Raw genomic sequence first — 12722 nt, forward strand, 5'->3', positions numbered from 1 at the left:
CCCTACATCCTGTGCTACTCTTGGCCTACGAACGCCGGTGCGGGGTTCTTCCTCAGTCAGCATGGCGGCCCAGCTCGGCCGGCCTGCAGCCCCTCTGACGGGCAGCAGGGCAGACAGAAAGCGCGGGACAGACTCCTCTTGTCACCATTAACTGTCCTGGAGCTCTGGCAGCAGGGAGGGAGAGAAAGGACAGAGTGCCGCTGCCCTTCCCCTTCATGGCCCGGAAAAGAAATCCACGGAAGGTGCAGTGGTGGCCAAAGCAGGCCGCCGCCGCCTCCAAGAGTCAACCTTTCCTCCCCAGGGAGACTGTCGCAGGCACTCTGGGGGTAACACCGTGGGCTCCGTGGCGAGCTGCCCTTTCCCCGGGGGGGGGGGCCGCCAGCCCACGCACACCCAGCCACCGGCCAGCGCCTCCTTCCCTCTGAAAGGCTGGTACCAGGCCTGGTAGTGACCCCGCAAAACAACAGATCTCCCAAAGGGTGGCAAATGGGGGGTTCCTGATTTTAATTAATTTGTACGTAGACAACCATTTTCATTTTTTACTTAATTTCAACAGTTACTCACTAGGACAAATGATTTGGCTTGTTTTATGGAAATGATGTAGTTTCTTCTTAAAATGTATTTAACCCTAAAAAGCAAAAATAACGAAAAATATAAACAGTGTCCACGGGCCCTGGATACAGAAAACCATGCTGGCAGCACAAGAATGAAGCAGTTTAGGGAGCAGCTGCGGGAGGGGTCCCTTCTGCAGACCACCGGACTCAAACACTGCTGAGCTGGGCCACAGATCTGGGGACCCAGACCAGGGAGCAACAGTTTCTGGCTTGGACACAGAACTGGAACCGTCCACGTTAATGGCAGATGTTTTGGCGAAACGACTGAATGGACACCCAATAAAGAGCTCCGGGGAGACCCCGGGGGGGAAGCATGCCCGGGCACTGGGGAGGGCCGGTGGAGGCAGGAGGCATGCCCTCGGACTTCCACGCGGGTGGCCACGTGGGCCGGCATGTGGGCCGGGGTGACGGCAGCCACCGTCCAGGCTGGCTGTCCTTCTTCACTGTTTTATTTGTTCTTTACAAAGTTCTCCCCACTTTTTTTTTTTTTTTTAAAGATTTTATTTATTTATTTGAGAGAGAGAGACAGTGAGAGAGAGCATGAGCGAGGAGAAGGTCAGAGAGCGAAGCAGACTCCCCATGGGGCTGGGAGCCCGATGCGGGACTCGATCCCGGGACTCCAGGATCACGCCCTGAGCCGAAGGCAGTCGTCCAACCAACTGAGCCACCCAGGCGTCCCAGTTCTCCCCACTTTGCTACCCCATCCTGTTTCATGTCTATCACAGAAAACCCCCAAGTGTTATTTAAGAAATGTTTCCCCTCCTGCAGAGGACAGCTTCTGCTATGCCGACGAGCACACAGGCCCAGGAGTTTTACTAACGCTTGGTCTTAGTGACGCGTTCTCATCTCTCACGAGGCCCCCCTGCAGAAGGAAGGGGCTCCGGGGCTCCAACCCGCGCCGCTGCAGGGCCAAGTGGCTCTTATGGCCGCGGCTGCAGACCCTCAGTGGCCTCTTGGCCGCACACCGGCAGGGACAGGAGAGAAGACGCCCCACGCAGGTCCATAAGCTGAACGTGACCTGTCGGTAAGGCAGCAGGGCTGGTGCGGCTGTGCTCTGAAGTCCCGCAGGGCCGCACCCCTGCCCCAGAGCCTAGGACCCGGACGGTGCGGCTGGCGACAGGTGGGTGCCCGGCCCCAGTGTCCGACCACCTAACAAACGCTGCACCAAACCGAATCGGAAACCCCGTGGGCAGGTCAGCGGGTCAACAGTCTGAAGACGCAGGGGCGGGGGAGGCGGCGGGAAGGGCCGCGGTCAGCAGGGGCAGCGGGCCAGCATTTGCATAAACCCTGCTCCACAGAGAGGGGAAAACAGGCCTTGCTCTGCCCAAGGAAGGGGCCTTCCCCAGCCCTGTGACGGCACACTCTTATCTTCCAGGCTCTAATGCTCTGCTCGAGGCCTGGAGAGGGACTCCGGGGAGCAAAGGTCAGCAGCCAGGCCTGCCAAACACAGACGTCACACAGCACAACCCCGGCCCGACAACTCACAACACGCCTCGCACGTCACATCAGGGGTCAGAGGCGTGAGACGTCAGTGACATGAGGCCGCGACATCAAGGTGTTTGGAAACACCGAACAGAGCAGCTGCCAAGTCTGGGGTCAAAGATGAAACGAGAGAAAACATAAAGGTGTTCTTCTAAAGTCGAAAGGCCTCGGCATCCAATAAAGGTCCAGGAAAAGGGACTCGGAAGTGACTGAACTCTTCACACTCCCGTCACGGCACTTGTCCCGGGACACAGCCTGGCCGCGACTGCATTCTGGGAGCCTCTGTGGGGCTTTCGATGAAAGCCTGAGCTGTGATCACCTCCCCTAACCCCTGGGCAGAAACCGCCAAAGGGGGTCCATGTGGCTGGGGGCTGCCACACCCCTCCGTGGGACTTCTGGGTGGGCCCCCAGTGCACCCTGCTGAGCGCCACGCCTGGGAAGAGACCCCCGGGGCCGGCAAGGCACCCCTCCCTCTGGGATGCTCACCTTGCGTGGAAGTCCCACTTCTTCCTTCTCGGACTCTGCGGAGTTTTTACGACCCACCCCAGCACGCTACAAGCCCTCTTCCAGCCTTGGCCAGGCCATGGGTCCCTCTCGCAACAGACACACAGTAAGATGCGAAGAACGCAGACTGGCCACTCGTGGTTCTCATTCTGGTGCCCCCAGGCCCTGACGAAAGCCTGCAACGCCGGCCGATGCACGCCCCATCCGTGAGGCGCACAGCAGCACCCTGGAACCCGGACATCTCCAGGGGCGGAAGCCGGGTCCTGACCAGAGGGGCCCAAGGGCGGGTCACTGCTGTGGATGGTTCCCCCGGGGTGGGGTGGGAGGTGGGGAGGGGCAGGACAGACAGCCTTTCCCAAGTGAGAGGGCATCCGGTGACAGACCCACCACGTTCACTCTCCAACTATGAAAACATCCCTGAACTTCATCAGGAACAAGTAAACCTGAGAGAAGGGACAGCAGAGGGGACAGGCCCATTCCCACCCACTTCCACTTTAACTTCTGGCTGAACAGAAGGAAGAAAAGCCTCCTGTTTCAGGCGGTGGGTAAGCGGCATTCCCGTCCACTTCCTGACCGCTGCAAGGCCCATGACATTGCCCGAGGCTCCTCACGGCTCCCACCCCTGCAGCCTCCCCCGCAAGAACCCAAAGTTCCCCCCGGGGGCGGGTCACGCTTGAGGCGGCTCAGCGGCACGTCCTTCTGCCTCACGGCTGCATCCATGTCCACGGGCATTTCTCCAACCCCTGCTGACCACAGATGTGCGGCCTTAGACGCGAGTACACAAGGGAATGCGACCGTCTGCCTTTTTGTGTTCGGCAGTCGGGCAACTTCCGGAGCCTGCAATCGCTTACGTCCCGGGCACAACGACCTCCTCGGAGGCAAGCGGTTCAGCCGTGCCCAGGACGGACGAGAGGTCCGGACAGTGAGCTAAGGTTTATCGCATCTCCAGACGAGTGCCTTCTGCCCTAACCAAAGATTACTGACTGTTCTGACACCAGGCCCAAGAGCGGCTCGGAGCGATCTCCAGCGCCGGGCTCACCAGGAAGCACGAAACGTCACGTGGCGGGGAGCAGAGTGGGAGGCTGGGGCGACCTGCCGGCCCCCGGCCTCGGGACAAGACCCACCCGCTTCCGTGGGGCCACGCACACCCCGCGGGGCTCCTGACAGCCATCTGGGTGTGGTCGTCGGACACACTCAGGGGCAGCGAACGGCGGGACACCAGCATGCCGGGCTAGGGCCGTGCGATCAAGCACAACTTGCCACGTTCAGGGTCCTGATGCCAACAAGCCGCGGGCTGCGTGAGAGAGGGGCTGAGGAGCCACGACACTGCGGCGAGGGTGACAGGCAGCAGGAGGGGAGGGCGGCGCTCAGACAACCGGGAGAGTCACCAAACGCAGAGGAGAAACCTAATGTGTAGTTGTTGCAAAAAACAGAGCAGACCGGAGCGAGGGTCACCTTCTCTCTAGGGCGGCAGATGGCCGTGCTGCCTCGGACGTGACACACACGGCAGCGGTTCCGGCGCAGCTCACGTGGCTACAACCAACGTCCCTTGCTTTGGTGCTTCCGGCCTCCGAGGGGAGTCCAGAGCAGTGGCGGCCTCTGGGAAGGGTTCTGGGAGCCCTGTGGAGATGGGCGTGAATGCCTGCCCACCGCCAACCCACCCTGGGTCTCTGGGGGCCTCACCCTGGATGCAGGCCCCTGGCACCCTGAGACGAGAAGCCCTCGGTGGAGACGGCGGGCAGGAACCGGGCTCCCTTGAGAGGACGGAGGAGAGCTCCCGGGAAGTGAGGAGCCTGCCCTCTTGGCCCCAACAGGCACCAAACCGTGATCACACGTGCATCTGAACATGAGCGAACAGCTTTAAGCAGTCCCGGGCAATCCCTCCAGGAAGATCCCAATTACTACCTTTATCTAGAATGAAATTAATTTGCGTATGCCAAAGAGCACCCTAATTGCTGCCCAGCTCCGCCTGGGGCGGCACGCCCACAGGCTCGGCTGTAAAGATCAGAAGGTTTCACAAAGGGATTTCCCTCTATTTACATAGATGCATTCCACAGAACTGCTTACAAGGTTCTGCTCAAGGCCTAATTGCAGATGGGAACCCTAAAGGGGGCAAGAGACCGCGGCCCCGAGCCTTGGCTATCTAGAGGAAAGCTCGTCAGAACCCCCAGAGGGAGATGTTCTACAGAAAACACTTGCCAAGCAGCCCCGTGGGAATGGCCCCGCTCGGGCGGGGCAGGCGGGAGAAGGGCAGAGGAGACGGAGGACGGCGGTGGGGGGCGGGGGGCTGGGGGGCTAAGACCCAGGGCACTCTGCCGGCACATGGTCCTCGCCGCGCCTCACCCCACGGGGCCGAGGCTGTGCCCCGCTGCTGGGCCACGGGCATCTGGGTTGCAAGAGCTCTCGCCGGCCGCAGACAAGCCACGCCAAGTCTATCCTCACCAACTACCACGTGTGCCCACCTGACTCTGCAACGAGCAGTCCTGGGGCCAACCCGACCCCACTGCAGAGTCCTTGAGCACCAGCAAAGACGAAGGCTTCCCACTCCACTCTGAATGCAGTCATGACTGTCTCCCATCCAGCTGTTGATATAAAATTCCCACCCTGTCCTAGGTAGGTAAGTACACTGATGTAGAAAAGGGAGCCGACACAAAGGTACTAGGCAGGGAAATTCAGCCGCCTCCTAAAGTGGTCACGCCAGCTCCGGTGCTCAAAGGGAAAGGAAACAGGAGGACCGTGCTGGAAATTCTGCTCTGGGAAAACCCTAGCCCTTTGTGCTGGCACAGGGCTGGCGGGGTTCCAGCCAGGGTGATCAAAGATGGGGTTCAAGACTCCCCAGCAGCAATGAGAGGCTGAATCCAGACCAAGGAACAGGGCACGCCTGCCTCTGCCCACAGGAGCATGAGTGAGGGTCTAGGGAAGGAAAAGGAGGGGGATGGGAACCTAGCAAAAGGAAGAAGACACCAGGGGAGAGCAGGTCTGCCCGGTTTGGTGAGAAAGCTGCATCTCATTTTAGGAAGAATCCACGTAGTCCCGCCTCCTGAACCTGCCCCAGCTGGCTCAGTGCTCCCACTGACCCTGCCCCTCACCCGAAGGCCCGAGGCTGTGCAAATGCAGGGCTTGAGGCTGGTCTTCACAGGGATCTGGTGCTTGGGGGCTAAGCCAGTACATAGCAGTCTTTTTGGATTCACATGCATACGCCCTGGAGGGGCCAGGCAGCACCGGGACACGAGGCCCTAGAAGGGCATCTGTCCCACGAGTTAGCAACAAGCAGAGACGGACACAGCCACTTGCACAGCTGTCCTCCCTCCAAGAGGTGCTAAAAGTACACTCAGGAGTGTAAAAATGTCCCTGAGCTGGACACACAGACACTTGACTTGGAGCTACCTGGCTTCTTGGAAACAAGCAGGACATGTGAAGGGGATGGGGGATGGCGGTCCATAGCCAGAGTACGTAGGAGGAAACACACTTGAAAGCCATCCAAGCACTGGAGTGGACCAGCGGATGTGCCTCGGGACGCCAGAGTGACGGGGCAGAGTCACAGCCTTGACATCATCTGCCCATCTTCCCTGTGTCTCTTCCTTCCAGACCAGGCATCTGGACACGCGTGAAAACAGCTTTTAGGCACCTGGAGAACAGAACTCCGTCTGCAATTTCATCAGTCCTGCAACGTTTGCTATGACAGATAAAGTAAAAAGGGAGGCTACTACCAAACCCAAAACTTATTTATAGCACCATCAAGTGTCTGCGGGCTCCAGCTCTGGGCTGGGCTGCGACGGGGGGCCCGATGCTGTCGCGGCCTGCAGGGGACTGCGCTGAAGAAGGCAACAGGTGGTAACACATCGTCCACAGTCACGTGACATCAGGGAGTGCTAAGAGCCATGACGAACTATCTAGCAGGGCGGGAACAGGCAGGGAGGCCCCTCCCAGCAGCAAGATGTGAGCCACGTCCTGGAGACACGGAGGGACGGCAGGGGACGGCCGGGGCACAGGCCGGATGACCAGCGAAGTCGGCGGCGTGAGCAGAGGGAGCTGGGCCTCCTGCTCCAGCAGCGCTCCCAGAGCGGACACAGCCCCGCCGTGGAGCCCGCACTGCACTTGTCCTGTGAGTCTTGGGGAAAAGGGCTTCTATCAAAACGGGGCTGCAGTGGCCCAACGCTAGAAGACGAGAATCAGGCGCTGCCATTCGCACGCGGTTACGCCTTCAGGACAGCGTAAAGAGGGGCCGCCGCCGCCCGGACGGTCATCAAGCTGTTGGAAAACTGAGCGGTCTCAGTGCATCCGGAATGTTCAGTGCATTCTGAATGTTCTTTAAAAACATTATTTTGCCCAATGTTAGGAAGTATGAGAAAATACAGCACATTACGGAGGACAACTTATCACGATCTGGAGGAAGAGAATAGTGAAAACCTGGGCTCACAGAGACTGAGCACCGGCTGCTTCCTGCCAGAAACGCAGCTGCACAAGAAAGGGGCTGGCCTGAGCAGAGAGAACAGGAGCCTGGCTTCATCCACCAAAAACTGTAACTAATAAATAAATTCGGTACAAAGGAAACAAAGGATACAAAGTCAATGTTACAAAAAAAATCTGTTGCATTCTTATACACTAACAACCCGAAAAAAACAACAAAGGAACAATCTCATTAACAACCGCATCAAAGACAGTACACTGGGGGACACCTGGGCCGCTCAGTCACTTAAGCGGCTGTCTTCAGCTTGGGTCATGATCCCAGCGTCCTGGGATCAAGTCCCACATTAGGCTTCTTGCTCGGCAGGGAGGCTGCTTCTCCCTCTGCCTCTGCCTGCCAGTGCTCTCTCTGACAAAGAAAATCTTAAAAAGATGGGATGCCTGGGTGGCTCAGTTGGTTGGACGACTGCCTTCGGCTCAGGGCGTGATCCTGGAGTCCCGGGATCGAGTCCCGCATCGGGCTCCCAGCTCCATGGGGAGTCTGCTTCGCTCTCTGACCTTCTCCTCGCTCATGCTCCCTCTCACTGTCTCTCTCTCTCAAATAAATAATAAAAAAAAAAATCTTAAAAAAAAAAAAAAAAAAAAGAAAATCTTAAAAAGAAAAAAATACACTGGGGGTGACTGGGTGGCTGAGACGGTTAAGCGTCTGCCTTCCGCTCAGGCACTGATCCCCAGCGTCCTGGGATCAAGCCCTGCATCAGGCTCTCTGCTCAGTGGAAGTCTGCTTCTCCCTCTCCATCTGCCCCTCCCCTCCCTACTCATGCTCTTGGCATAAAAATCTTAAAAAAAAGAAAAGTACACAGAAATAAATTGAGCCAAGGGGGATGAAAGTTACAGATACTGAAAATTACAAGACATTAATGGAAGAAACTGAAGACCACACAGATAAAAAGACATATATCCCATGTTCACTGACTGGAAGAAAGGATACTATAAAAATGTCCCCGGGGCGCCTGGGTGGCTCAGTGGGTTAAAGCCTCTGCCTTCGGCTCAGGTCATGATCCCAGGGTCCTGGGATCGAGCCCCGCATCGGGCTCTCTGCTCAGTGGGGAGCTGCTTCCTCCTCTCTCTCTCTGCCTGCCTTTCTGCCTGCTTGTGGTCTCTGTGAAATAAATAAATAAAATCTTAAAAAAAAAAAAATCCCATAGTACTTAAAGCCATCTACAGATCCAATGCAATCCCTATAAAAATTCCAATAATATTTTTCTTTAGAAACAGAAGCAACAATCGTACAATTTATATGGAGCCACAAAGACCCCAAAGAGCCAAAGAGCCAGAGCAAGAACAAAGCTGGAGGCGTCAGGCTTCCCGATCTCAGACTGCATCACTAAGTCTTGAGTCATCCCAACTGCACAGTATCACGTAAAAACAACCACAGATCAGGGCACCTAGCGGGCTCAGCCCACAGAGTGCAGGACTCTTGGCCTCAGAGTTGTGAGTTCAAGCCCATGCTGGGTATAGAGGTTACGTACAAAAACCCAAAAACTAAAAAACAAGAACAGACACAGGGCAATGGAACAGAAATGAAAGCCCAGAAAGAAACCCACACATATACAGCCCATCACGACACAGAAGGCAAGAACATGCAACGGGTAAGGGCAGTCCCTTCAATGAATGGTGTTGGGGACACTGGACAGCCACAGGCAGAATGAAACTGGACGCCCATCTCACACTGCGCCACAAATAACTCCAGGTGGATTAAAGACTCAAAATGGTGAGATGACCCAAAACCATGAAGTTCCTAGAAGAAAACACGGGAACAAAAGCTCCTTGATACGCATCTCAGTAAAGTCTGTCTGATCAGGACATCTGCAGCACAGGCAACAAGATAAAGCATAAATAAGTTTGATCACTGCACTCTACCCCGAAACTAGTAATACAATATTGCGTTAATTAATGGAACTTATATAAAAAATATATATCTGAAGATGGAAAATAAATTAATAAATAAGCAGGACCACATTCAACTAAAAACCTTTTGCACAGAAAAAAATAATAAAACGAAAAGACAACCTACAAGAATAAGAAAAAATAAGTACAAACCATCTACCAGATAAGGGGTTAACACACAAACTATGCCAAGAAATTCGTACAACTCAATAGCCAAAAGAAATCGGACTTAAAATGGGCAATTTCCTGACCATTTTGTAAAAGAGGACATCCAGATGGCTAACAGGTCCGTGAAAAGATGCTCAGCACCTCTAATGATCAGGGACACGCAGGTCAAACCCACAATGAGGTATCATGCCCCACCTCTTCAAGTGGCCGAAATCCAAAGCAGAGCTGGTCACCGTGTCAGTGAGGCTGAAGGAAAGGGAAGCCGGCGTGGCCCGGCCACCGCTTCCGGCTAAACATCCAGAGGAAATGAGAACAGAAAGACACGTCTGCACTCGCCCGCTCGCCTCAGCCATGTTCTCAACAGGAGCCCGTGGCTGGACGCACGGATCAAGGCAATGTGGACGGACCGCATGATGGTTACGGCTCAGCCACGGAAAGGAGGTTGTCCCGCCCTCGGTGAGGACTCCGATGGCGACCGAGAACTGGGCTGAGTAAGTCAGACAAAGAAAGCATCTCTGTTCTCACTGTGCCTGGTCACTTACATGTGGCATCCTTTTTTTCCCCCTTAAAGAGTATTTATTTATTTCACAGAGTGAGAGAGAGAGAGAGAGAGAGAGAGGGAGAGGGAGAGGGAGGGAGAGCAAGAAAGGGAAGAAAGCAGGGGAATGGCAGAGGGAGAAACAGGCTTCCTGTCGATCAGGGAGCCCAATGCTCGTCCCAAGATGCTGGGATCGCAGCCTGATCCGTGGGCAGGTGCTGAATGACTGAGACCCCCAGGCGCCCCTTCTATGAGGAGCCTAACAGAGCCGCGCTCATGGAGACTGACAGCAGAACAGCGGGTGCCAGGGCTGAGGCTGCCGGACATGGGGAGCTGCTCCCACTCCAGTCAGAAGAGGAGTAAGTCTGAGGATCTCGTGTAGCCACAGGAGCTGCGGCGAGGGATTCGGTCTTGTGCACGTGAAAGCTGCCACGAGGGTAGATCTGCCGTGTTCTCCCCATGCACGTGCGCCGGCGCCGGTGCCGGTGCCGGTGCCGGTGCCGACGGACAGCGGAGGACATTCTGCGGCACGGAGGCAGGGCCACGCATCACACCGTGTATTTTAAGTTTGTGCAATGTCACACGTCAGCACATGTTAACTGCGCCTAATAAAGTTGGAAAAAATGTAAAAAAAGAGGCTTTTCCTCAAAAAAAGAAAAAATGGACATCATCAAGAAGGCGAACCTGAGAATGCAGAGTTCGGCGGGGGGTGCGCACGCACGAGAGGGTGCTGGACCAGGGGTCTGTACCCAGGACACATTCAACTCAGAAATAAAGACAGTGAGCAAAAAATAAAATAAGGAAGTAGGAAAAGGACCTGAATAGACATTTCTCTCAAGCACACACACCAAGAAGCACATGAAAAGAGGCTCAGGAAAATGAAAATGAAGCCACAGCAAGCTACCGGGTCACAGCCGGCAGGACGGCCACCACCACCGCAACAAAGGGAGACGATAATGAATCATCTGGAGGAAACTGGAACCCTCACACATTCCTGGTGGGAATGTAAACGGATGCAGCTATCTAGGAAGATTCTAGAAATTCCTCCAAAGGCTAAACACAGTTACCATATGATCCAGCAGCTCCACTCCGAGCTATACACCCAAGGGAAGCAAAAACGATTCCCACACACACATTTGCACGCGAATGTTCACGTTCACAACAGCTGAAAGGCAGGAATAACCTAAGTGTCCGTCCGTGGCCGAGCAGGTAAACAAACGGCCGCACACCCCCCCACCACAGAGCAGCAGCCAGCCGCAGAAGGGTGCGGAGTAAGGGCACGTGAACCTCGGGAAACATCCTGCCAAGTGAAAGGAGCCAATGACAGAAGCCCGCACGGGTGACCCCATTTACGTGCGGGGTCCGGCAGCAGCACATCTACAGACAGAAAGTGGGCTGCTGCTGCCGGGGCGGGGCGGCGTCTGGGGGAGGACGAGGGCAGCGCCTCCGTGCTGCGTGGCCTACGCACCGCTGACCTCGCCCGCTTCCAAGAGACACACTGCGGGGCGCGCACACGTCCTCTCACGAGGCCGCAAGCACAGACCAAACTTCTCCAGTTCCATGATCTTCTGAGCATCACCCGACCTGCTCTAGTAGTCAAATACACATATGCACGCATTCTATTCATTTTTCAAAGATATACTTGAGAGAGAGAGAGAGAGAGGGAGAGAGAGAGAGGGCAAGTAGTGGGAGGGGGAGGGGGAGGGGGAGAGAGAAAAACTCAAGCCGACACCGAACACAGACCCGACGTGCTGCTTGCTTCCAAGACCGTGAGACCACGACCTGAGCCGCAATCACCAGCCGACGACAACGGACACCCTGGTGCCCCCGTGGGTATTTTAAACAAGGGCTGGCTGAAGGCCCAGAACCTGCCCGGTCTGTAGGGCCGCTGCTGAGCTGCGTGCCGTCGGCGCCCACCCTGCGGTCACCATGGCAGCTCTCCTGATGCAGGGCACCGAGGCGAGCACCCAGAGAAGGGCTGCCCGGAGGCCTGTCCTCCCCCGGCGGACACGAGAGCCCACACGGTGGCCAGCAACCTCCTACCCTCGCTGCCAAAGCAGGGGCACTGGGAATTCACAACTTCCCCGATTTAAGGCAACGAGAAGGCGCCCCTGGCGTGCGCTCCCACCGTAACACACCCGTTCCGGGAGGGGGCGGCACCCGCCCCTCAAAACACACCAGCACTCCTCAGCAACGATTGTGGGCGCGGGACTACGGCCGGCAGACGGGACCCGTGCGCATCTGGCGAGCCCCCTCCTCTCCGGGCCCGGGGCCACGAACCCAGAGCCCAGGGGGCGGATGGCCTACCTTGGTGGCTGCGGGGAACGGGGCTTCGGCTTCTCCTTCTCCTTCTCGCGCTCCTTCTCGCGGTCACGGTCTCTGTGCTGCCGGTCCTTCTCGTCCCGCTTGGCTCGCTCTCTCTCCCACTCCTCCTTCCTCCGCTGCCGCTCCTTGTCCCGCTCCCGCTCGCGCTCGCGCTCCCGCTCCCGCTGCCGCCGCTCCCGCTCTCGGTCCCGCTCGCGCTCCCGCTCGCGCTCCCGCTGTCGGTTCTCCCGCTCCCGCTCGCGCTCCCGGTCCTAAAGCCAAACACATGTACTGGGTGGTGCCTGGCACCGAGGCCACGGGGATCGATCTCAAGTGCTCACTCTGTTCTCAAGTTTCTCCTTAAAACACAGCATTACGCGGGGAGCCCGATTCCAGCTTGGGCCCCAAGCTGGCGGTTCCACACTACCTGTCTCCCGCCTCAGCCCTTCCAGCGAGGGCTGGACATGACCCAGCAAGGCCTCCGGTGGTCGCGGCCCAAAGCATTCTGCTCAGGGGAGTCTGGTACAGAGGGGGCGCCCCAAAGTGCTGGCCCTTGCTTTCCTATGCACAACCCTTCAACGCCTTTCTGAACCACAAGTCTGCGCTCATCCGTCCACGTGCGCTAACAGTCAAAGTTAAAACGGTGATGCCCAAATCACAGCAGGAAGCTGGGCTTCGGGCTCCAGGAAGCTGCGGGAGGAAATGAAGCACGTGTCTGCCCTTCCCCTGGCCCGAATCATGGATATGGTAAGGGA

At 56.8% G+C, this 12722-nt stretch overlaps 1 protein-coding gene across 2 annotated transcripts in view; it reads right to left on the reverse strand.

Annotated features, from left to right (window-relative positions):
* ZC3H18 (zinc finger CCCH-type containing 18) overlaps positions 1–12722 on the reverse strand; it is a 60831-nt gene that overhangs the window by 11005 nt on the left and 37104 nt on the right. For both annotated transcript variants that reach the window (XM_044255571.1, XM_044255572.1), the window contains one exon: positions 11971–12239. In XM_044255571.1, the coding sequence (XP_044111506.1) occupies positions 11971–12239 (269 nt within the window). The remainder of the gene's footprint in view (positions 1–11970; positions 12240–12722) is intronic.

The sequence above is a fragment of the Neovison vison genome, chromosome 7 (genome assembly GCF_020171115.1).
Source record: "Neovison vison isolate M4711 chromosome 7, ASM_NN_V1, whole genome shotgun sequence".
Taxonomy (NCBI): domain Eukaryota; kingdom Metazoa; phylum Chordata; class Mammalia; order Carnivora; family Mustelidae; genus Neogale; species Neogale vison.